At 52.2% G+C, this 25,625-nt stretch overlaps 1 protein-coding gene across 1 annotated transcript; it reads right to left on the bottom strand.

Annotated features, from left to right (window-relative positions):
• Window positions 1-603: 603 nt before the first annotated feature.
• Window positions 604-24,375, bottom strand: CRB2 (crumbs cell polarity complex component 2). The gene is made up of 12 exons (XM_051979610.1): window positions 23,779-24,375; window positions 21,732-21,927; window positions 20,459-20,598; window positions 19,937-20,122; window positions 19,321-19,434; window positions 11,746-12,633; window positions 10,944-11,467; window positions 9,709-9,874; window positions 7,248-8,118; window positions 6,545-6,661; window positions 4,887-5,013; window positions 604-2,807 (listed from the first exon to the last, which is right to left on the bottom strand). The coding sequence occupies exons 1-12, from the start codon at window positions 24,107-24,109 to the stop codon at window positions 2,580-2,582; spliced, it is 3,888 nt and encodes a 1,295-aa protein (XP_051835570.1). The 5' UTR covers window positions 24,110-24,375; the 3' UTR covers window positions 604-2,579.
• Between the last annotated feature and the right edge of the window lie 1,250 nt (window positions 24,376-25,625).

Genomic DNA, 25,625 nt, shown 5'->3' with positions numbered 1-25,625 from the left:
GTTGTAAACATCCTCTCTCTCCTTAATTTGACATTTAAATATTTTTTGCTTTCTCATACATTATGTCCCCCAATAAAATATGAGCTCCTTGGGGAGCTTGTGTGACCCTGGGCAAGTCACTTAACCCCAAATGCTTCAGAAAGAAAAAACAGAATATGAGCTTCTTGAGGACAGAAAGTTTGCATCTTTGGTAGATCATTTGTTGCTGTTATTCAGGCATTTCAGTCTAGACCCCATCTGGGGTTTTCTTGGTACTGGAAAAGCTTGCCATTCCTTTCTCCAGCTCATTTTATAGAGGGGGAAACCGAGGCAGAGAGGGTTAAGGGAGCTGCCCAGAGTCACAAAGCTAGAAAGTATCTGAACATAGGTTTTCTTGACTCAGGCTCAGCCATCTCTATCCTCCTGGGCCGCCCTAAATCATGTGTGCCATGAAAACATATATAAAGCCAATGTGTAATCCTGAAATAGTCTGACATCAATCCCAGTGCTTTTCCCAGAGTAGAGAAAAGAGTGCTTTTGTGCCGTCCAGAATGCTTTACAAGAATTTGGTTTTTGGTTTTGTTTTCGCTAGTGGATATGTGAGATGAAGGCAGATTTTAGAACTATTTTACCCAACTTATTTATTGCTGTCCCTATATGACAACTGGAAAACAAACTAAAGATAGCTCTGTGGCCCCAGCTACCACATAGTTCCTGTGGGCCTTGGGGGACACAGTGCCCCCAAAGAGATTCTGGACAAAGCAGGGATTTAACAAAAGCTACAAGGGAGATAGAGACCTGGAGTCAGCAGACAGAAAAACTGTTCCAAGACTAGAGCATTTTCGCCTAGGAGTTTCCGTTGGCTTTTTCTGGTTGCCTGGGTAGGAGTGGTGGCTCATTTCCTCCCTTACCAAGGAGAGGCTTACTAGCCATTCCATCCCGGCAGATGGTTTCAGAAACCCTAAGACGGTATGTGGCCTACACTGATTGGCGGTTCAGGAGAAGATTCCATCACTGTTGTGGTACAAGATGAAAATCACCATCTCCACCAAGCGCATAAAAACAACGCATTACAACCAGAATCCAAGATGTCAGATAGCCGTGTTCAGGGCATGAGAAGGCACTTCTGGGCTCCGGGCTCCAGGGTTCAGGTTCAGTAGTACAATTTGCAAATTTAGCTCCAGTGTGTGTGACTCGTCCTGTATACTGAGAGGAAAGTGCCACTGACATGTCTGGGAAGAGAGGAGATGCTCGCAGACTTGATTAGAGTTCTTCATCTTGATTTTCCAGATGCTACACAAAAGTCATCTGGAAATGGGAATTTTCGCATCCTGTGGATCTGTTCCCAGCAAAACTCTAACCCAGCATTAAGTAAACCCAAGACTTGCGACACTCGGCCTTTCCTCCCTGCCTTTGCCCCGTCCCATAACCAAATATACATACACATAGGTATATACACGCACAAGTGTACACTGTAATATGAACACACCGGGATGCCCATAAAGGCTACATGTGTGCTCACAAATCAGCCCTCACACTGTCACACACACACACACACACACACACACACACACACACACAGCCTCAGCCCAGCTGAAGCACACTTCCTTAAATAGGAATACATGGATACCAGAAGGAAGGAAGGGGAAAGGGGAGGGCGGTCTCTAGTTCTCCTGCATCACTCTTGTCGTGTGGGTTTGGTTCCCTGAGTTACTCCCCATTTCCTAAAGGTGACCCAAAGACCAAGGTAAGGAGGAAGTGATGTCCTCCACAAGCATTCTTCATACATGTTTCCTGCTCTTGGTCCCATCTGGAACCCTGCCACCGGGGTTAGGGAAAGAGGCCGCCGGCGGTCCGGGCCTGGGAGCGCTGGGCAGAATTCCCTCAGAAAGTCCAGTTCCCTTAAAAACTCTTCCTGAGGCTGAGGAGGAGGAAATGGGGCTGAAGGTTCTCCACGTCAGGCAGACAAGAGGGAGGGCCCCTGGACAGGCAATTTCTATCTGAAGTGGGGCCCTCCTGGGCGCTGCGGCCCTCTCCACCCGGTCCCAAGCTGCCTGCACAGTGCTGGCCCGGATGGGTCAAGGAAGAGCTCTGCTCCCAGCATCGAGGGGGAAGATAACCAAATAATCCGAGTCAGTTCATTGGATAAAGCTGGAAGGACCCTAGAAAGAGCCAAACCCAGTCCTCTCAGTCTACCAAAGGGAAAACCAAGGCCAAAAGAAGGGAAATGTCACATGGGGGAAAAGGATTCAAAGTCGGGCCAAAAGACTGACTTCAGATCCAGAGCGTTCACTGCTGCAGCACATCCTTGACCCTCTGCTCCTGGGATTGGTGCAGTTTTCCTGGTATCAGACCAGGAGTCCCGAGCTCCACCGGCCTGAGAGGAGGAGCAGGAAAGAGCTTGTGACGTAGCCCATCCCCGAGGATCGGGGTTTCCTTGCCCCCTTGCAGTTGGCTTTAGTGGGGCCCGTACGTCGTCACTGAGCGGGTGGGCTCCAGGCTTCCTGCCAGGGCCGGCTCACCATCCGAGCCCCGGACCACAGCCCCATCCCCAGCCTGGGAATTGGATGTGTGTGTGTGCTGGGGGTGGAGGGCACGAGTCATATCAGCCGCTCCTCAGGAGGCACCTTGAGGACACTGTCCATTTCCAGCCGGGCTCCCGCCACCTCCTGTTGGCTGGGACTGTAGGTCCCCTCGGACTGACGCCTTTTGCGGGCTGCAAGGACCCCTGAAAGGAGGCCGATGAGGAGCAGCAGAAGGCAGCCGCAGGCCACGGGCACCACGACCTCGATCAGCGGGAACGAGAACAGCGTGACTGGAGGCCCCTTCTGCAAAAGACATCAACAGGAAGAGAGACGTGAACTCAGGGAGCTGGCCACAGCTTGTCCAGTCTCCCGGCCCCAGGAGTCACAGACTCAGACTTCTGCTCCGGGAGCAGGGGCTTTGGAGAAGGAGAGACCTTTGAGGTGAGCAGAGTCCAACCCTCTCACTTTAGAGATGAAAAACCCGAGAAGACCCCCAACCGTAATTTAATCCAGCCCCTCCTTGCAAGTGGTCATCCAGCCTCTGATTGAAGACTCCTAGAGAAGGGAAGTCACTGACCTCACAAGGCAAGTTCACACCACCTTGGCTTGTTAATCATTGGGAAGTGCTTCCTTACACTGCTTTAAAAATCTGCCTTCCCTGTAACTTCTTAGTTTTATTTTTTCCCCTCTAAAGCTAATCAGAACTCCATGGTAGACCTAGAAATATATCTCCATGATAGACCTTGAAGTACATAGACAACAACGGCATCCCTCTCAGTCTTCTTCTTGTTAAATCATCCCCTCCCACTTCCTTTGGACCAGCCCTTAGATAGGACAGTTTCTCAGACCTTCCCTACCTTGGCTGCTCCTCTCTAAACAGGGCCAGCTTGACAATGACCTTCCCAAAATGTGCCCAGAGCCAAACTGGTTCTTAACAAAGGGGTCTGACAAGGATGTCGGACTCATTATCCGCCTTAAGCAAGACACCGTCTGTCTACATAGCCTAAAATCCCATTAGCTTTTTCAGCTGCTGACTACTGACTCAACTTGAAAGTCCACTAAGAGCCTCCAGGCCCTTTTCACATGCCTTCTCTGTCCTATACTAGGGCAGGTGGCCATGGTTCAGGTGTGTTTAGATGCACATTTATTTCCTCTGCTTCTGCTTCCCTAAATCCTACTGGAAGAAAGCAAGAAGCATAAAAGTACAAAACAGGGTGAGGGCACTCCTTAGCCTATCCCCCAGAGTCCCCAGAAGTCACTGAATATTAAAGCTGAAAGGAACCTTGGGAAAAAGAACAGAGTTGTGAACATAATTCTTAGCCCTTTCTCCTCATCTTATAACCAGGAAGGAGAACACAGGAAGACTTTTTTTAAAGTATCTCTTGAAAGGAAAGGATTTCAATCTTTCCTCCCTCCAAAAAAGGTGGGTTTGGTGTTGCATGTCCTTGGCTGGAATCAAACTCCATTTAGAACAATTATCCAAGACTGAGTGCCATAGTCTAGACATGGCAGTGACAAGATGGAACCTCCTCGGAGGCAGCCATGATGTTTGTCCCATCCTAGGCCATTCCACTGAAGCAATGGGGGAAATTTTATGTGGACAAAATACTCTTTAATGTGGACAAAATACATCAGGGGCAGAGAGGATATTAGAGGATTGTCATGGGACAAAGGGATTAATTGTTCTGTTTGAACAGAAATCAGGGGAGGGAAAAGTCACCAAAAGGCAGGTGCCAGCTCAATGTAAGGAATCATTTTTGAACACTTAATGTTTTCACAAGGTTAAATAAGTTGCCTTGGGAGACAGGGAGCTCCCCATCCCTGGAGGGCTTCAGGTTGAGTCTAACTGACCACTTGTCAAGAGTGATGTAGGACATTCCTGCTTGAGAGTAGCTTGGAATGTGCTCAGATATCCTTGCGAGCTCCATGCTTCTGTGATTCAACTTCGTGACCACAAGCTGTTTGAAGACCCAGGAGAGGAAATCCCCTCCCCAGATGCCCAGGTATTTTCCTGTTATTCTCTGCCCTCTCCTTCCCCCAAATTCAGACTCATGCCCTCACCCATCTCAGCTATCCCCCACCTTCCCCTATGACCCTGAGCATCCTCCTTGCATCTGTGTGCCTTTGGACAAAATCTCTATCCTTCCCAAGGTTGTAGTGCCACAGGTGAGATATGGGCCAGCTCCCTCCCCTCCCTCCACAGTGAACTTCCCATGAAAATCCAGATAGCTGCAAGCCAGTATAGTGATTTCTCCACATTTATCCCCAATTCCCTCTCCTACTTCCATAACTCCCAGATATTCCAAACCATCAAAATTATGCCCACCAGCCTCAGCCACCCTTTTACTCCCTGAGGGCATGAAGCCCAGGCCCCCAACTCACAGCCACATCACAATGCCGGCCCCCAAAATTGCTGCTGCAGATACATTCAACTTCACTCCCAGCTGCTTGGCAGGTGCCACCATTCTGGCAAGGGTTGGGTTTACACTCAGGTATCCGAATTTGACACCTATAATGTGGAAGAAAGCAAAGGCTAACACAGTACTCTGTACCCCTAACCAAAGTCAAACCCAGCCCCAATGCCCTGCTGTCTCTCTAACCCTTAGAAGACCCTCTAGCAATCAGAGGTGACCAAGGACTTTAGGGGAACCCCCCATCCCTGCAAATATTTGAGCAGACTTTGTTTTCTAGTGATCAAGGATGTTATAAAAGGAGTCATATTTCCATTGAGTGTTGGAACCTTGGAGGTTCCTTCCTATGTTAACATTCTGCGTTCTAATTGTCAAAAGTCCCTCCCAATTCTTATATTTTGGATCCTAAAATCACTTCTTATTTTAAGACTGTTTAATCTTGTGTTCCTAAGAGAACCCTTCACCAAGAAACTGGCAACAACGAATATGACCCTTCCAAGGATGAGTGTTATCCATGATCCTCCAACTGATTTTGGGAAGGGGATTGCCAAAACTATAAGGACTGAATTTCATACTTGAAATTTGAAGGGGACCTGAGAGATTATGTAGCCCAAACTACTCACTTGACAGATATGGGAATTGATGAGAAATTACCTGCCCAAAGTCATACACCAAGTTAGTGGCAAGTCTCAGATTGGGAAGAAAATATCATCAGATGTTTTCATCAGAGCTGGAAGGGACTCTAGAGGTCATTAATCCACTCCTCTCATTTTCCAGGGGAGGGAACAGAAGCCCAGAGAAATAAAATGACCCAGCTGAGGTCCCCCAGCACTAGGACCCGGGCCTCCTGGCTTTTTCAGAGCTTTGGTTTAAATAGGGCTTTGACTGGGGGGGGTTCTGCCACTATTTGATGAAACTCTTCCATCTGCCTCATTATGCCCAAGGACTCATTCGTGGGCATGTGAATCTGATATTTGTATCTTCATTTCAAGATGCATTTTTTCACTCTTATGAATATATTAATTAACAGCTCCATTAAGCCAAACTCCTTCATCCCTCTGATAAAACAAACACATAAACAAAAAGCCAATTTTTAGCCATCTCCAGTTTCTGCCACTGTCTCAGGGCCCTGCTAGATGAATGATGCTAATCTGTTTATACTCCTTCCCCTCAAAGGCTGGAAAGGGCTCGGTGAGAACGGCGCTTTCGTAGCCCAAAGGAAGGAAGAGCCAATGGCAGCATTTCACCCACTGGGACCGGCCAGTTGGGGACACGTTCCAGAGTGGGCACCTAGTGGGGAAATTACCAGGCTGTCATGTTCTGCCTCAGTCCCTGTCCAAGCCCTGTCCCCTCTCCAGGCCAGTTTCCTCTGTAGAGTCTCGGTGCTAGGCCAAATGATCCCTAAGGTTCCTTCCAGCTCCAAACCCGTAATTTCTGGTTGCAGCTCTGGTACATGGGTGACAGCCTGCCCTGACTCTGAGACAATCTCTGGAAGTATTTCACAGGCCGGGAACCGTAGAGAAGCGGGTCCCTTTCTCCCTCGGTGAGGAGACCTCGGCCCCAGTTCCTCCGTTCCTGCCTTGGACCCCACTTCGCCACCAGCTCCAGCCCTCCCCTAGGTTCCCCTACCTCGGGCCCGTGTAGCCCGTCGGGCAGCTGCAGTTGGCTCCCCAGGGCCCATCAGAACAGTGGCCTCCATTCAGGCAAGTGAAATTGCGGCCGCATTCTTCCGGCGGGAAGGGCCACCTAGGAAATGAGCAACCATCGGAGAGCGTGAGTTTTGAAAGGATCCAGCACCTGGCATAGGGTGTTGGGGGGGAAGAGGCTCCAGAACACAGACTGCAAAAGGCAGGATGTCAGGCCTGGACGGCATCCTAGAACGCTCGGTGTTAGAGGAAAAAAAAGAAAGTCTTATTGATGAAGGGCCCCAGAACACAGGAGAAGAGAGAAGGCGGGCTGTTCACCGGAAGGAGCGCCTAAGATGTCGGCTGTCAGAACCAGGAGATTAGAGCAGAAAGGGACCCAGGACAGAGCGCGAGGAAAGAGTGTCATAGAAGGAACCCTAGCGCGTACAAAGGTAGAGGAGAGGATGTTAGAACTGGAAGTAGAACACGGTGTTGGAAGAAACCAGACGGCTGGAGCGGAAAGGGGCCCTAGAAGGCTGGAGGTTAGAGTGTCCATGGTAAGGGGATGCGCAGGATATTGGAGCGGAGAGCACAGAACTGCAAGGGGCCCCAGACATCTCGTGCTTGCGTCACCAGGGGAAACCCCTTGCCCAAGACCACCCATCTCGAGGACAGGCCCCGCGGAGCCTCCCAGCCCAGGGACCTACTGGCACCGGGGGCCGAAGAAGTCGGGAGGGCAGCGGCAGGAGTAGCTGAGGAGGCCGTCCACGCAGGTGGCCCCGTGCAGACACGAGTGCTCGAGGCAGTCGTCCACGTCGCTCTCGCAGTCCCTCCCCGTGTAGCCCGCGCTGCACTGGCACTGGTAGCTGCCCGGCAGGTTCCTGCAGCGGCCGTGGACGCAGGGAGAGGAGCCGCACTCGTCCACGTCCACCTCGCACCGCGGGCCGTCCCAGCCGGCCCCGCAGGCGCAGCTGAAGGCGTCGAAGAGGTCCCGGCAAGTGCCCCCGTGAAGACAGGGCTCCGCCGAGCACACGGGGCGCCCGCGACAGCCCAGATCCGCGCCGCCGCCCTCCAGGAGGAACTGCTCCGGCTGGGGGAGAGGCGCGGGCGGGCGGGCGAAGGGCAGGTCCAGGCCGCCCACGGTCACGCGGCCCAGGCAGCCCGTGAAGTTTTCGGCCAACACCACCCGCGCGTGGTGACGCAGGAAGTCCAGGCTCCCCGCCTGGCCCCGAAGGGTCACGTTTTGTGCCTCATCCAGACGCAGCCACCAGCGAGAGAGGGAAGCCGCCGGCTCCTCCATGGCCAGGGAGACCAGGTGCCAGGCCCCGTCGGACACGGGCGCGACGCCTCCGAAGGCAGCCCCCTCGACGCTGTTCCCGCTCCGCACGGACACGGACAAGGAGCCGTTGTGAATGGCCACCCTCAGCGAGGCTCCCTCCCCAGCCGCCTGCAACAGGACGGCCTCCGGGTCACGGGTCCGGAAAGCCAAGGAGAGCCCCGCAAGCTCCCGCTGGGCCGACACATTGTGGCTGGTGAAGACGGCGGGCGGCCGATCTTGGAACGTAGCGTTGGCCAGACCTAGGAAAGGCAGAGAGCGCGGTGAGCCCGGGGCCAGAGCTGGGGTTTACTCCCTACCTGCTCTCGGAGGGTCAAGGGCCGGACGCGGCTGGGTAACCGAGCTGAGGGGGAGGGGAGTGGGCATTCTTGGAGGGCAGGGCCCGGAGACCTGGGAGATCCCTGCCGCCCCTGCAGTGAGCAGCTGCCGGAGTCGGGCCCTGGTGCCTTCCAGTAATAGCGACCCTGGGCTCCGGACAGTCTCTTGGGCTGTGAGCCATCTAGGGGGCCTTAGGTGTTGTAAGCCCATCCTCGGGATGTGGGTCCCCCCAATCTCCCTAATCAGTGTGAGATCCCTCAGAAGAGAGGGGGGAGAAGAGGGTATGATCCTTGGGGCTCCCCCAGGGGACAGGGAGTCCTAGAAAGGGGAGAAGAGATGAGTATTCCAAAGGCCTCAACCAGCATCAAAGGCCCTCTGCATTCCCCTCTGCTTTTCTAGGGTTAACTTATTTTCTTTTCTAGACTCTTTCCATTCCAGTCAAACCGTATGCTTTGAGAGCAGGAACTATCTTTTGCCTTTTAATTTTTTTGTTGCCTCTCCAGCACGTAGCACAAGGCCTTGTACACAATAAGTGCTTAATAAATGTTTACTGATTGATTGATTCCCCTCTCACCCTCAAATGCACATTGCCCTCTCATATCCCACGCCTTTGCTTGTGCTGTTCCCTACACTAAGAAGGCCCTCCCCAACTGAACCATGCTTCCAAAGTCACTTTAACCCCTACTTCCTCCGTGAAGACCCCTTATTCCCCTAATACTCTCAGATCTCCCCCAGTCCTTCGGACCTCTCTGCTGCCTTTATCAGGAGCCCTAGTGCCAACTCAGCAAGAACCTCCCCCACATGGCTTACGTGGCCCAGCCCCCTTCCCAGCCTTATTAGAGATGGTCCCCCTTGCACATTCTACGGGCCTCCTGCTGTTCCTCATCCATGACCCTACATCCCTAGAAGGAATGTTTTCTCACCGCCTTCTCTTAGCATCACTTACTTCTTTCAAGACTCAGCTCAGCGGCACTTTCCAAACTTTTACTAATCCCCTCAACTACTCTCTTTATAGTTTTCATTTTCAGTTGGATCCAACTCTACCTGAGCCCATTTGGGGTTTTCTTGGCAAAGATCCTAGGAGAATTTGCCATTTTTTCTCCAGTTCATTTTACCAGGTGAGGAAACTGAAGCAAACAGAGTTAAGTGACTTGCCCAGCTAGTGTCCGAGGCCGACTGGAACTTGGGAAGATGAGCCTTCCTGACTCCAGGCCTGGTGCTCTACGTGCTAGCTGCCCTATCAGCTACTAATGCTTCTCCCAAATCACCTTGTATCTAGTTTGTATTTACCATCATAATAATTACTATTATGATTATATCTAGCATTTTTATACTGCTTTAAGGTGTTCAAAACATCTTAAATGCATGTTACCCTGTACTACCTTGCAGAGGCAGGTATTATCCACTCCAGTGGGAGTTTTAGATGTGTCTGGCAAATTGAATAAGTGAATGAACGTAGAGCTTAGGATCTTCCTAGAGGTGAAAGGACAAGACAGAAGGTTTTCGCTACTCACACACGTAACCATCGGGGACCTCGGCACAGGTGGTAGAAGGGGGACAGGGTTGGGCCTGACACCATAGGCGTTTAGCGCACGTGGGCCCTGTAAAATTGTGAGGGCAGCTGCAGGTGAAGTCATTCCAGGTCACGGTACACGTCCCTCCATTGTGACAAGGGTCAAGCTGCAAAAAGAGAAGCAGGAGTTCCCATTTCTGAAGAGCCTGAAGATGTGCACCGTACCCCCCTCACAGTAATCCTCAGGAAGGGATGCAAGGCCCAGAGGAGGGAGAAGGGGTACCAAGCTAGTACATTTGTCCTTGGGTCTGGGAGGTACCAATGAGCAGAGGAAAGGAGCCACGATCCTCTTTCCTCCTCAGGCCCTGGACAGGAAGCTTAGGACTGGGTCAATGAGGTTCAGAGTCAGCTACACTGGGGACCAGGGAACCCTCAGCCCCCACAGTTGGGAGGTCTCTGGGAATAAAGGAATGGCCTGTTTACGGGATGCTGGAACTGGACATTAAATTTAGATAAACTTGGATCTTGTCAGACAAGTTGCTGAAGTAGATTCTTGTGTAGTAAAGATTAAACAGGACAATAAATTATTTACAAAATATTCTCCATGAAGCAACACCTTGAGATAGACAGATAATGAAAATATGATTCCAGGGGCAGCTGGGTGGTGCAGTGGATAGAGCACCAGCCCTGAAGTCAGAGTTCAACTGTGGCCTCAGACACTTAACACTTCCTGGCTGTGTGACCCTGGGCAAGTCACTTAACCCCAACTGCCTCAGGGAAAAAAAAAAAAATATATATATATATATATATAACTCCACTTAATAGATGAAGAAATTGAGACTCAATAAAGTTGTGACTTGCTCAAGTTCCAACAGCTAGTAATAGGGCCAAGAAGCCAAGGCAGGCATTCTTTCTACTTCATTGTCCTTGCTACATGTTGTCCAAGGTCAGCTCAGAAACATGAGGGGACCACTCATGACAAGATAAAGGGGCCACTCATGGCAAGAGTAAGTTCTTCCCTGTTTGGTGGAATCAGTGACAATTTGGTCCCTCTGTGTTCTTTGTTCTAACATCCTACAGGCAGGGCTCTTCCAGCTCTGACATGTGATATTCCATGTTTTGATGTTTGCTCTAAGTTCCAGTGTGTCTGCCAGCTCTGATGTTCTAGGTCCAGAAAAGCCCTTCCTCAGTGGCTCACTCTTTCCGGAAGGTGCCCGGCCCCCCTTCGCTACTCACCCTGCAGGTATCTTCGGAGACGCAGCCCAGAGTAAGGTTGCTGGCCCACCCTTCAAACGCTTCCCCAGAACCGGTCCCGTTGCCCGGGTGAAGGAGGGGGAGAAAGTCCAAGTGGAGGCTGTTAAGACGGATATCCTGCAGGCAGCCTTTAAAGTTGCCGCCCCAGGGCTCGGCCCAGGCTGCCGAGGCCAGACCCCCGACGTAGACCTCATAGCTGGGGCCCAGAGGCGGCCCTTGGAGCTGTCCAAGGCCCAGGCCGAGGGTCACCAGGTGCTTGTGCCCATCATCCAAGCGCCCAGGTAGGGCCACCACCTCAGCGGAGGCCATTTCCACGTGGACCTCCCCTCCGGCCAGGAACACGGTGTAGGCGGGCAGAGAGCCGTTGGTCATCTGCAGCAGGAGGCCGGCAGCCTCGCGAGTCCGCAGGACAAAGGACACGGTGAGGTTGGGGCCTGGTGCATCTCTGAGCAGGAAGGAGGCCGTGCTGTGGGAGCCCCCCAGGCCAAAGGTCCAGGCAGGGGGCTCTGGGGAGAAAGGGAACAGCAGAGAAAGCCTCAGCACGGGGGAGGGCACCCAAAGGGGAAGGAGGCCTGGCCTCCACTCTCCCCTTGGAGTCTGAAGGGAGAAAAACTGGGCTTCAAGAAACCCTCACCCTGGGGCAACCCCACCATGGGGAGGTGCTGAAAACCCCCCCACACACCCAGTGGTATTGAGAGGGGGGCTCTCTTTCCCCGGACCAGGGGCTTCTGAAATCCGCCCATCACGGCTAACCCCCGCCTGTGCCCTGGCCCCTGGCACTCACCCTGGGAACAGGTGGGGCCCTCGAAAGGCCTCGGGCAGTCGCAGCGGAAGGTTGTCCAGAGGTCCCGGCAGGCTCCTCCGTGCTCACAGGGCTCCGAGCTGCACCAGTCGGTGCGCTCACAGCCCAGCCGCACCCCCGCTCGGCCCTCGGCCAGGTCCTGGGGCACCAGCGTGCGCCCGTCCACGCGCACATCCTCCAGGCAGCCCACGAAACCCGGGCCGGCCCCGCCCCCCACGTGCACCGTCAGGAAGGCCGGAGAGTCCAGGGCCACTTCCTCCACCAGGGCCCGGCTCCGCAGGCAGGGCGCGCTCCCACAGGCCTCGTGCCACAGCCTCAGCTCCAGGGCCGAGCGGGCGAGGGCCACTTCCGCCCGGTGCCAGTGCCCGTCACTCAGGGAGGGGGCGCGGAGCCCCAGGGCGAGCTCGGAGCCCGGGCTCCTCAGTGTGGCCCGCAGGGAGCCCTGGGACAGCTCCAGAGTGAGGTTCTCCACGGCGTCCCCTCGGGAGAACAGAAGCCCCTCGGGCAGGGTGGTCCGAAACCTCAGCGACACCGCCGGCTGCCCGGGCCCGTTGTCGCCCACGGGCAGCGCCACGAGCAAGGAGCCGCCGGGGGCCAGGGAAAACGTGGTAGCCTGGGCGCACGTGGGCCCGTGGAAGCCCGGCGGGCAGCGACAGGTGTAGCTGTGGGCCCCCGCCCTGTAGGTGGGTGTGCACTGGGCCCCGTGCCGGCAGGCGTGGCCCTCGCATCCAGTGAGCAGGACGGAGCAGTCCTTCCCGCCCCACAGCGGGGGGCAGTGGCACACGTAGTCATTTACGCCGTCCTCACAGGACGCCCCATGGAAGCAGGGCTCAGACGCACAGTCGTCCACGTTGACCATGCAGGAGACACCTGGGGAGGAGGAGGGAGCGTCAGCCCAGAGACGGGAACCCGGCCTGCTGGGAGAGCACCTTCCCACCAGCCAGTCAACACCTCCCACCTGCCGGGGACACAGATTGTAGGGGCTGAAACCAGTCTTGTTCTCACATTTTTCCTGCTCTCCACAGCATCCCTAAGAGCGAGTCAGATACTGTCTGCTTGAATAATGGAAATAGCAATTTCTTTGGTTTAAATTTAAAATCCATTTTTAAAGAATTATCTATTTTAATGGCAGCTAAAACTGGAAACCCAATAGACTTGTTCTAATTATCTCTGGAGGGTTAAAATGAAAATATGTCTAATAATAGAAATAATCCCCATCCCTATAATATTTCAATGTTTACAACTCAGTGAGGTAGGAAATGCAGGCGTTATTATCCTAATTTTACAAGAGCAGAAATGTGAGGATTGGAGAGGTTGAGTGATTTAGCCGCAGTCACTGATCTAGATTCAAACCAGGTCTTTCTGACTCAAAGTTAACTCCTTTTGCCCTTGCGCCATTCATTAACCACCAAGCGAGTGCCAGTCTGTACTAATTATTAGGAAGTCATTCCTTCTTTTTTTCCCACCAGACGTTTCATTTCATTGGACTAGGCAGTGGTGAGGACACTTGCCTCACCAAGGCAGCTCTCCTCCATAACCGAGAGCTGCAGGAAGCTCCCAGGGACACTAAGAGTTAAGTGTGCCAGACAGAACTTGACCAGGGCCTTCCTGATTCCGGGGCCAGCTCCCTTCGCGGGATACCATCTTGCTGATGGATATCAGGCCCAATCTGCTTCCTTGTAACTTAGTCTGAAATGGCTCGGGTGATGCTGCGTGGCGAAGCGAGTGACCAGACAGACCCAAGAAGTTCTTCGGTGGCGAAGACCCGTTATTGGCCTGCACCAAGCAAGCCAACGAATCTCGCAGGGCACCAGACGGCTCTCTGAGACGCCTGCACCTGGGAATCCCCTGTCAGTGGAATCACAAGTGCAATCCTTATCCCCATCCCTGGTTTCAGAATTGTTTACCAGTTGTTGCTGTTGTTTGTCCTTGGTTTTCCAAGAGGACCGTGGCATCAGGGAAGGAGTGCCAGGACATAAAACTGGACAAAAGTGGGAGAGCACTGTGCAAGGTCACTGGCCTCGTTTTCCCCTCCAGAGTCATCTGGGTGCAGGGGCAGACATACATACTTCAGGATGAGACGGGCCTGGATGCAGTGGGAGACCTTGGTCTTTGTAAGCTAAGGTCTTCAACAGATCACAATTTGACCAGAGGCCCACCCATTCAATGATTAAGGCTAGGTGGCAATTGAAGTAAAGAATCTCCTTTCACCTAGTCCAAAAAAAATTTTTTTTCAAATCAAAACAAATAAATTTAGGAGGGGAAGCCTCTCAGGATTTCTGACCAAAGCAGAAGGGACTGCTGTTTACATTCAATCTGAGTCAGTCAGGACCCAGACAATGACCCAATGGGGATTTGGACCTATTAGTGGCCAATGAATTAGATGCCTATCATGTGCAGCTCCTGCACTAAACACTGAGGATTTCCATGCTCTGAAGAATTTAGCCTAATTAACAAGGTAAATAGATGTCAGCCCCTCTCCCTGCACTTTATAGATGAGGAAACGGGAGCCATTAACTTGTCCAAAGTCACAGAATTAAGAAATGGAAGATTGGGGAACAATACAATTTGAACCCCTTTCTCTAACTCCAATCTGCTACCCATGTTGTTCTTTGCTCTGCACTCTAGAAACAGGACAAGTCTATCGGGTCGCCAGCCCAAGCTGCCACTGATAATCCTAAGGTCCAAAGTCGAGCCTTGAGTTGTGTCCCAAGCCCTCAGTAGGTGACCGGGCTGGGCCCCTCCGTCCTCCCCAGCTCCTGTCCCAACAGCGTAGCTCTGCCCAACTCAGGCAACTCCTGCTTTGAGGAATCTGAAGAATTCCAGAAGCTCAGCATTGGAAGGCACCGAGTCTAAACTGACTGTGACCACAGAGCACCAGAATGGATGCTTTTAGAACTGAGGGGGACCCCAGAGATCGTCTGGTCCAAGCCCTTCATTTTGTAGATGAGGGAACGGAGGGCCGGCCCAAAGCCACACAGGCAGTAACTGGAATTGCTTTTCTTTTCTTTTACTGTTCAATTGTGTCGGACTCTTGGTCACTCTGTCTGGGGTTTTCCTGGCACTGCAATGGTCTGCCTCTTCCTTCTCTAGTCCATTTTGCAGATGGAAAAAGAGGCACAGAGCAAAGTGACCTGCCCATGGTCACAGAGTTAAGTTTTTGAGGCCGATTTACTCACAAAATGTCATCCTGACTCCAGGCCTGCACTATATCTCCTGCACCTCCTATTTTCTATTTTCATTTTCTATATTATTCTAAAGCTTATAGAGCTCTCCCCTCACAACAACCCTGAGAAAAAAGCAGCAGAAGTAGGATGATTTCCATTTTATTGAGGGACAAACTGAGAGCCAGAGAGGTATGTGTCCAGGGTTACGCACCCAGTAAGGAGGGAGCTGGAATTTGAACTCCAGTTTTTTGACTGCCGATCCAACACCAGCAGCCTCCTCTCATCTCCCAACAAGTGCTCATTCGGCCTCTGCTTGAAGGCCCCCATCCTCAGGCAAGCCGATACGCTTGAGAGGATAATTCTGCTTGTGGCAAAGTTCTTTCTTGAATAAATTTGAAATCTGCCCCCCTTTCTCCACCTCCCTCTTTATTCCACCCACTGCCCACAGAGATCAAATATAAGAACCCCGATCACTCCTTTCATGGTATGGTACCCAGGAGTGACAAAGGGGTCCTTCCCTCCTCTCCCACCTTCAATCTAGTTTGTACAAAGCTCAGTGCCCTCCCCCATTCCATTGGGTCAATCCCACTCATACCTGCCAGGAGCAACAGGCCCCCTAGGACAGCCCCTGGGAGCAAAGATGTCATCTCATCCCCTTTGCAGACATGGGGGCCAGGAAGATCGGGGTCTGTCTGGGTAGGGCATTGGGCTGTGGGCCCAGCCAAGTCAAGGAGCTGAAGGCCAGGGCAACTGCTCAGCAGGAGCTAAGCTGCAGGGAAGACTAATCCAGCTCCTCCCATCTCCCCTCCAGCTGGCTCCCATCAGCCCAGACAGACAGGAGAATGTTTGGCTTCCCTCCCTGCCTTCCTCCTCCACATGACGTCTGCTGGGGAGGGACTGAGGCTCGGGTCAGTGAGCAACATAAAAAAAAGCAAGTGGAGACCCTTTCACTGTGCCCATCCGTAGGGTAGGTACAGAGCTCCCAAGCCCCACACTCTTACCCCAAATGAAGTGGTGAAGGGAGGACACCTGTCATCTGTTACTATTTCCATAAAGCTTTAAAATTTATAAACCACTGACTTCACGAATTACCCTGTGACCTGCAAAGTACAACTATTACTATGGAAATATATTCAGATTCCACAATTGATGCTTACTTCCTATGGGACCTTAGAAAGAGCACTTCTTTCTCTGGACCTCAGTTTCCTCATCTGAAAAATGAGATTGGACTAGATAGCTTCTGAGATCCAGCTCTAGAGCTTTGATCTCCACCTTATAGAGAAAAAGACTGAGATTCTGAAAGAAGATAGGGTTTTTTCAGGGTTGTACAAGTAATAAGTCACAGAAACAGGAATCATCGGTTTAAGGGCTGAAAGTCCTCTAATTAACATTTCATCCAACCCCTTTATTTTACTGATGAATAACTAAGATCCAGAGATGTGTCATTTAATAGACATCAAAAGTCACACTGTTAATTAGTGGTGAGGAGGGACAAGAAAGCAGGTCTCCTAAGACCTTACACATGAGGAAAATGGATACAAAGGGGAGCAGCGATTTGTCCATGCTCAAACAGGTAGTAAATGGAGGTCCTGGGATTGGAACCAAGGACACGCTAGCCCCTGATGCAGGGCTTTTTTCATCAAACTCCTTACTGTGGGCCACAAGACTCCCTGGGGCCCACACCCACCAGCTCCTGATATGAAAGAAGCAGTAAGGGAGAAAGAGATTGAGAGGGGAGGAAGGAGAGGGAAAGAGAGAGAGGGATGGAGAGAAAAAGAATGAGGAGAAAGAGAAAGAGGAGGAAGACAGAGACAGAGAGAAAGAGGAAGACAGAGAGAGATACAGAATGAGAAGAGAGAAAAAGAGAAAGGGGTCAAGGGGAAACCCCTGCCCTATTGCTACCAATACCTGGTAGGGAACTGAGGACAAGTAGAGAAAGCAGATGGCACACAGCTCCCAGAATGGGTTTTTTTAATCTCATTAGGTCCCTGACCCTATTACCATCTTATCCTCTTATCCTGGAAAGCTCCACTTCTCAAAGTCCTTCCTTCATCCCTGACTTGCCTCAATCATCACCCTGCAGGAGATATGGAGAATACCCATGGCACCATCCAGAGGCAGAAGTTCAGAGACAGTTAACATGAGAAAGGACATTGCTCATGAAAGGAGGATGAGGAGGAGAAGAAGAGGGAAGAGGAAGGAGGAGGAGGAAGAGGGGGAGGGGAGGGAGAAAAGAGGGGGGAAAAGGAGGAAGAGGAAGGAGGAGGAGGAAAAGAGAGAAAGGAGGAGGAAGAGGAATGAGGAGGAGGATCCTATGTATCTCGAAATATTTATAGCAGCACTTTTTTTTTTTAATATCAAAGAAATGGAAACAAAACTGATATCTACCAGTTGGAGAATGGCTAAACAAATTGTATATGAATGAAATGGAATAATACTGTCATAAGCAATGTGTATGTAATAAAGAATGCAGATTAAATTAGAACTTAAAAAAACAAATGGATATATATATATAGTTTATAAAAATATATAGGTAGATCCATGTAAGGACTACAGTGTAAATGGAAATAGCGGTTATAATACTCAAACTTGGGCCCAAAGAAGAGATATGAGAATTTCTCCCCCTCTCTTTTTTCGGAGGGCACTGTGGATATGGAACACTATAGTGTTAAACCTGGTCAATGTTCTGCTGAACTTTCTTGTTCTTTGTTTAAAGAGAAAGCTCTCTGGGAGAGAGAGAAATGATAGCAGATATTGGGAAGTGGAAGTGATATAAAAACAAATGCTATCACTACTTTTAAAAAAGGAGACCAGAACACATCAGAAGAGGATAGCATGGATGAGAGAACTAGGGATCCAGCCACTTGAGAATTGGATGAAGGAAGTAGAGATCTTTGTCCTGGAGAAGAGAAGGCTTGGGGGAGGGAGGGGGAAAAAGAAGGGTATGATCATAATCACTGTCTTCAAGGACCTGAAGAGCTTTCCTGAGGAAGAGGCATTAGAATGGTTCTGCCTGCCCCAGAGGGCAGAACTGGAGGCAAAGGGTGGGCAAACAGGGCTTGACGTAAGGACATGTTTTCTATCAAGGAGAGCTGTCCAAAAATGAAAAAGAATACGTATTTAAATGGTGAGTTTCCTGTCACTAAAGAGCTTCAAATAAAGGCTGGGTGACCATTTGTCAGGAGTGTTATCCAGGGGATTTTGACCCAGGAACATCTAGATCCTAGCTGAAGTGCTGCCTCAACTCAGATTCCCTGAGAAATTGGTTGCCTTGTGCAACCAGGGGATTCTTTCCCTGCCCCCACAACTCATGGCCTTCCTCTCCGGCGTGACTAATCCTAGAACAAACACGGTCATGGGATCACAGAATTTAGGGCCTAAACGAACAGACACTTTAGGTGATATCCTTTACTCCAGGTGTCCTTTATTTTTGTGTGTGTCTCGGACACTCAAAGCATTCTAGTGAAACCATAATGATCCATTCTCGGGAAAATATTTCTTAGTGCATAAAATAAAATACATAGGAGTACAAAGGAAACCAATTATATTGAAATACAGCTACCAAAATAGTTTTTAAAAACAAATTCACAATCCCCAGAACTTCTAATCTAGTCCAATCCTATCATTTTACAGGGGAGGAAACTGAGGACCAGAGAGGCAAAGTGGCAAAGTATATTATTAACGTAGGATTTATTAACACTTTTTTTGTCTGAAGCAATTGGGGTTAAGTGACTTGCTCAGGGTCACACAGCCAGGAAGTGTTAAGTGTCTGAGTCCAGATTTGAACTCAGGCCCTCCTGATTTCAGGGCTGGTGCTCTCTTCACTGTGCCCTGTGCTAAGATTTGGACCCAGTTTCTCTGACTACAGATTCACTTCTAGGCTCTAAGGACTCCCAAACCAGGTCTGGGTCTTCTGCAGTTCTCTGCATAAAAGCACAAGGCTAGACATAGTGGGAGCACTTGGGAGATTCTTGGAGAGAGAAGGTGGGGGTTAAGGAGTGGATAATGGGCTCCGTGAATGAATGGAGTAAACAAATGAACAAATGAATGAGTACATGATGGGAGAAATAAGGAAATGCTTAATCACTCAGTACTTTTAATTCTTCCAGCACACTCAGATTTACCAGTGAGTGGCTAAGTGAATGAATGAAGTAAATGAGTGAGCGAAATGGATGACTAAGTAGTGAAGAAAAGGAAAACACAATGGATTGAGTTAATGAATGCCCAGTTACACAGTGACAAAGAATTCAGGAACAAGGCGGGGCTCTTCCCTGAACTGCCCACGGTCCTCCCCAGAGAAGAAGGGCCGAGACAAGAGAGCGCAGGCCTAATGACCCCCTCCCAGGTAAAGGGCACACACCCCAAGCCCTCCCCATCCCCCCTCAAGCACCTGTGTACCCTGCCAGGCAGTGGCACTGGAAGCTGTTGGGAAGATCCTCACAGGTCCCTCCGTTCTGGCAGGGGTGGGACTCGCACTCATTCACATCCACGGAGCAGTTGTCCCCTGTGAGCAGAACGGTCAAGTCCTCATTCAGTCCCGGAGAAAGTGAGAGACCCCCTTCTCTGACGCCCACCGGGCCCCCCAAGGCAGGGCCCCCCTCAGGCTGGGCACCAGGGCTGAAAGGCCAGGGGCCAGAGATGGGGTCCTGGGATGATTTAGTCCAGTTCCTGCACTTTAGTTAGAAAATCAAGACACTGAGAGGTATCCAAAGTCACACAGCCGGTAAATGGCAATGAAACAACATGGCCGGAGAACAGGGACTGCAGCGTGAGCAGGCTTCTGTGAGCGGGGCAAGCTGGATTCCACCTGTGTCTCCTGACGCCCCTTTGTGCCTTCCCTCCGTACCGCTCACAGCCTGGCTCGGCATCCCTGCGGCGTTCTCTTGGCCTGGAGCACCCACTGCCCAGCCCCCTGCTTCTCCTGCATCCCTCCTCCCTAGCGCTGTCTCTCGGGTCCTCCGCCAGGGTCCCAGGGAACGGGGGGCAGGGCCCCAAGTCCCACTCACCCGCAAAGCCAGGCAAGCACTGGCACACAAAGCCGGCCGCCGAGCTGTAGCTGAAGGTCCCGGGAAGGGCAGCGTGGGCCCCCCCGTAGAGGGACTGATTGGATCGCTGGAGACAGAGGCCCCCGTGGAGGCAGGGGTCCCCCGCGCAGTCGTCCTCATCCATCTCGCAGTGCTCCCCGTGGTAGCCTGGAACAGTGCCCACAGGGAGATGTAGGTCCCCTCACCCCCACGGGCTTGTGCGACACAAACCAAACGTGTCAATACGTACACACGAACAAGGCCGAGTCCCTCACACAGTGTGTGCGCACGATGCGCGTGGAATTGCAAGCTGCAGACTTAGTCGGGCCCACTCAGTGTAGCCGAGGGGGAAACCAGGCCCCGGGGAGAAGGGATTTAGACGGGCAAGAAACCGTCCTGGGCCCTGCTGAGCTTTGGGAGCAAGGCCGTGCGTGGGGTGGGATAACACCGAGAAGGCGGAGGGGCGGCGAGGAGCTGTTGGCCAGCACGGGCCGGCCCACGTACCTGGCAGGCAGACACACGTGTAGTTGCCCAGCCCGTCCAGACAGGTGGCATTGTGCAGGCACGGGCCGGACAGGCACTCCAGCACTTCCACCTCGCAGAGAGCGCCCTCGAAGCCGGTCCCGCCGCAGTCGCACCGGAACCTGGGGCAGAGGCAGGACCAGGGGTCACGGGGCTGCGGGCCCGACCCTCCCCAGCCCCCCGGGGCCGGCTCTGCGACGTGAGTGCCGAGCCAGCCCAATGCCCTAGGGAGGAGCCCAAGAAATCCCCTAGCCACCCCCCCACCCACCCCCCTCTCTCCCCTTTCACAGAGAGGGAAACTGAGCCCAGGAGAGGCAAGGTGAGTGTGCCCAAGGGCACAAGGTGAATTAGCGGCAAGAGCAGGACTCAACCCCCAAATCTAGGCGCGTGCGGCTCCCGTGCCAGGCCCCGTGCCAGCCGGCTGTGTGCAGCTCGTACTAAGTTAGTTCGCCTTTTTTTATTTTTAAGCATTTCACTTTGTAAATTCTGAGTATATGAAGAATAATGGAGAGTGAACTGCTCTCAGAGGGAGTTCTGGCCCGTCCTGACTGACTCTGGCCAAGTCATCTCACCCCTTAGGGCCCAAGTCTCTGAACCGGTAAGTGCAGACCAGAATGATCTGCCTAGGAGAGAGCTTCCGCACAGGAAGCACCCTCGAAACCACTCCTTGTAGTCCTGGCCAAAAAAGCTGCTTCTCTGGGCGTCCATCTCGTTTCCTAGAGCTCAGGCTTGATGGGGGCAGGGAGCAGCGCGTTTGGCTCTTCTAGGTTCCCCAGCCCAAAGAACCCAGCCTTATGTACTGTGATGATGTTGCTGATAACCCCTCATGGGCTTTATGGAAGAGAATGAGTTTGCTTTTTCCGCCTGGGGCTGAAGGAAGACTGATCGGTGAATTAAACTTTCTGTCTTCCTCCATTAGCCTCAGACCATGGACTTTTTTTTTTACTTTAAAAAAAATTTTTTTAAACTTAAATAGAAAGTAGGAAAATTAAAGAACAATGCACGTGCACAGCAAAACATAGGAAATTCGAAGTAGAAAGCAATAAATTTCAATTTCAAGAAAGGCTGTATAATAATACTACACATTGCAGACCATGGGGTACCCCTCTTGCTCCCCTGAAGGTAACGGAAGAGCAGGGCCTCTGACTCAAAGCTGCTAAAGTTCTGAGACCCCATCCTCTTGCCTGAGTTCCCTCAGGGGCCCAGGAGGGGCCTGAGGTCAGCGTGGCATTCGGCCTGTCCCCAGGGCTCTCACCTATCGATCAAGTTCTGGCATAGGCCTCCATTGGCACAAGGCTGACTCTCACACTCATCGATGTCCACCTGGCAGTTATGTCCAGTGAAACCCGGGGAACAAAGACACTGGTAGGTGCCAACGCCGTCCAGGCAGGAACCCCCATTCTGGCAGGGCTCTGACTCACATTCATCTATTTCTGTCTCACAGTTCAGACCTGAGACAGAGGAGGGGAAGTGAAGACCAGCATGGGGAGAAAGAGGGATCGAGAAAGAGAAACGGGAGGGAGAGAAAGAAAGTGGGGAGGAAAGGAGAGGGAGGAGGAGAGGGAGAGAGAGACAGAGAGAGAGAGAAGGAGAGAGAGGGAGAGATAGAGATTGGGAGAATAAAGAAAGAAGGAGAAAGAAAGGGAGGGGAAGAAGGAGAGGGAAAGAGAGACAGAAAGAAAAAAGAAGGCGAGAGAGAGAAGGAGAGAAAGAGATTGGAGGGAGAAAGAAAGAGGGAACAGAAAAGGAGAGGGAGGGGGGAAAGGGCAAGAGACAGAGAGGCAGAGAGAGAGAGAGAGAGAGAGAGAACTTGATTAGAGATAATATATGGGATTTCATGGTTTCCCACTGGACTCCTTTATTCCATTGAGACTTCCTGAAGGCCCAGAACAAGACTCAGAGCTCAGTGCTGACCCAGAGATTGGGGGTGCTTTCCCTTCTCCCCAATTCCCCAAAGCTGATCCTCAGCAATTTCAAGACCCCAGGTAGCCGTGGCCCAAGTGATAAAGGGCAAAAGTACAAGGCCCAGGATTAGAATAAGGGCCTCGAGGAAGGGTTAGTAAATCCCTTCAAGGCAAGCACACACATATAAACAGACATTTAGAGTTCACATTTTCTTCCGAACCTTGTGAGGCTGCTAGTTTTCTGAATAAGAGGAATCTGAAGATCAGAGAGGGAAATTGAATTAAAACTTGAACTAGAAGGGAACTTACAGACCATCTAATCTGACCCCTCAATTTCTAGAGGGGAAATTCAGCCCAGAGAAGGGGGTAACTCATCTGAAGTCACCCAGAGAACAAGTGGTTGAGCAAGTCCTTGGAGTCTCCATCTCCTCACTGCACTAGACCAGGCCTGGTGGCCACCCCCACCCCACCCCCCTGCACTGGGAGGCCCCCTCCCAGTCCCCCTCCCCAGGCAGGCTTCCAGAAGCGATGACTCAGAGAAGGAGTTGCCCGCTACTCCTCCCACCTGGTGACCCCAGATTCCTCTCTAGGCACATCCTGGCAGGCCCCCAGCTCCCCAGGCTCCCGTGCCTGCCAGTGCTAGGGGAGAGAGCCGGCCTGAATTCCAGGCCTCACTGCCCTGCCTGGGAGGGGAGGTGAAGGGAGGAGTGGGAAGGAGGAGGGGGGAGGAGTGGGAAGGAGGAGGAGGGAGGAGAAGGAGGGAAGAGGAGGGAAGGAGGAATGGACAAGGAGGAGAAGAGAAGGAGGAAGGGCATAACTGCAGCCATCAAGGCCCATTGAGTCACCCAGGCAAAAAGACAGCCCCCCTCTCTTACACACACAGCCGGAACACACTCAGACACACACTGACACAAACATGTGCGTGTGAATATACATATGTGATCACATACCAAAACATGCACATATAAATACCTACTCACACACATCCCTCCCCTCCATCTCCCAGAGGGCTTCTAGGACCAGAGAGCTCTGAAGACCCCCTCCCAGAGCCCCCTTCTCTGATGTCTTCCTCATTAACCTGTGAGCTGTGATTTCAGTTGAGTTAATCACAATCCTGGACCTGAATTTCCCACTTGGCTTGCATGGTCTGTAAGGCTCGCCATTTTTAATTCAATTCCCCTTTTTGATCCTCAGTTTTCCCTTAAACCAAAAGGGGATGATGCTACTTCGGGAGCCTTTCTGCTCAGGGCCTTCCCCTGAAATTGCCCGGGACGGGTCTTTTTTCCCTCACCCCTGGGATGGACTCTTTTTTTCCTGCCCCCTCGCCCGGTGCCCCTGGGTCTCTGGACTCCAGCTCCCCTTCCCCGGGCTGGGTCCCTGGGACCTGCCGGGTCTCACCTGCGTAGCCAGGGGAACAAAGGCACTGGTAGCCATCCACACGATTGACACAGGATGCTTCGTGCTTACAGGGCCTGGACGCGCACTCATTGATGTCCAGCTCGCAGCGTGGGCCCTGGAAGCCCGGCACACAGTAGCACAGGAACCCCCCTGGGCCATCCACACAGAGAGCCCCATTCTGGCAGGGCCCCGACGCGCACTCGTCCACGTCCTCCTCACACAGAGGGCCCGTCCACCCCGGGGGGCAGAGGCAAGCAGAGCCGGCCCCTGCTGCCAGGCAGGTGCCCCCATGGTGGCAGGGCTGCGTGGCACAGCTCCCGAGGACAGCCATCGTCCCCGCAGTCGGCCGCGCCGCAGGCGGGGCCCCAGGAGCCGGGAGGGCAGCGGCAGGTGTGGTTCAGAGCCCCTGGGGCTGCGTGACAGGTCTGGTTGTGGGGACAGACCCGCTCAGAGCAGGCGTCGTAGAGCTCCTCACAGAGGGCCCCCGTGTAGGCCACGGGCTCCGTGGGACAGACACACAGGAAGCCGCCAGCGCTGGTGCTCTGGCAGGTGCCCCCATGGGCGCAGGGGTCTGACGAGCAGCTGCCGGAGCCTGGCGAGGACGGGGTTCCTGCGGAGGAGACAGAAAACTGGGCATCAGGCCTGGGGAGACCTTTGAGACCACTGGGCACCCCCTGCTGTACAGGCCCACAGAGACGGCTCAGGCTTGGCAGTGACCCATCCACAGCTGGGCCCGAACTTAGCACCCTCCCCACCCCCAAGCTCGGCAGTGCCAGCCTTGTAACCCCCCCCAAACCATCCCACACACGCGCAGAATCCCACACTGTCCCCTCCACACTGGGAGCTCCCACAGCCGTCAGAACCAAGCTCCGGCCTGCCTGTCCGGCCTTCAAGGCCCTTCCCGAGCTGGAGCCCCGACCTGATCCTGATCCAAGAATTCCCCCCCTCAAGGTCACCTGGGCTTCCGCCCTTTGGTTTTGCTCTCACTGTCCCCCCAGCCCAGAATTCCCTCCCTCCCCTTCTTGGCCTGTTGAGCCACTCTCGGCCCTGAGTTCAAATCTAGTGTCACCTTCTCCATCAAACTATCTTTGGACTCTTGGCAGAAATACCAGAGCGCTTTGCCATTTCCCTCTCCAGCTCATGAGGAAACTGAGGTGACTCCTCCAGGATGACACAGCTAATAAATATTCCGGGTTATATTTCCTGATTCCAGCACTGAAGCAGGACCAGCAGTTTCCATCTCAAACCCAGAACAAGACGGGATGAAGAGGTAAATAAATGTCAGTTTTAGAAGGAGCACTTGGCTGCAGAAGGGCATCCCCAAGGTCCCATGCAAAGCAAAGGGGCTGGAAACAAGATGGTTTTGGGGGGCCACAGAGGGAACATAGTATTCTATGTTCTGGAGGGAACATACTATTATTGTGGACAGAATTCTGGACGAGAACCAGGAGGATCTGAATTTAAATCCAGCATCAGACATTTATTATTCGGGTGACTCTGGGAAGTCATTTAACGTCTCAGTTTTCTCGTCTTTAAAATGAGGGTGGTAGATTTGTTGTCCTCTAAAATACCTCCTGGTGTAGATAGAAAACTGCACCTGGAGTTAGGAAGACCTAAATTCAAATTCTGTCTCCAGAGACTTACAAGTTGTATGATCCTGGGAAAGTCACTTAACTGCTGTCTGCCTCAATTTCCTCATCTGTAAAATGCAGATATAAAGCATCTACTTTCCCCAGGTTGTTGTAAGGATAAAATGAGATATACAAAACCCCTCCCACATCCGGAAGGTTTGGAGTACAGTGCCCCACAATCTGGAACATTAGTGTAAATGTATAACTTCTAGCTAT

The sequence above is a fragment of the Antechinus flavipes genome, chromosome 2 (assembly GCF_016432865.1).
Source record: "Antechinus flavipes isolate AdamAnt ecotype Samford, QLD, Australia chromosome 2, AdamAnt_v2, whole genome shotgun sequence".
Taxonomy (NCBI): domain Eukaryota; kingdom Metazoa; phylum Chordata; class Mammalia; order Dasyuromorphia; family Dasyuridae; genus Antechinus; species Antechinus flavipes.
Note: the sequence above shows the minus strand (reverse complement) of the source record. Positions and strands in the feature narration are given on the sequence as shown.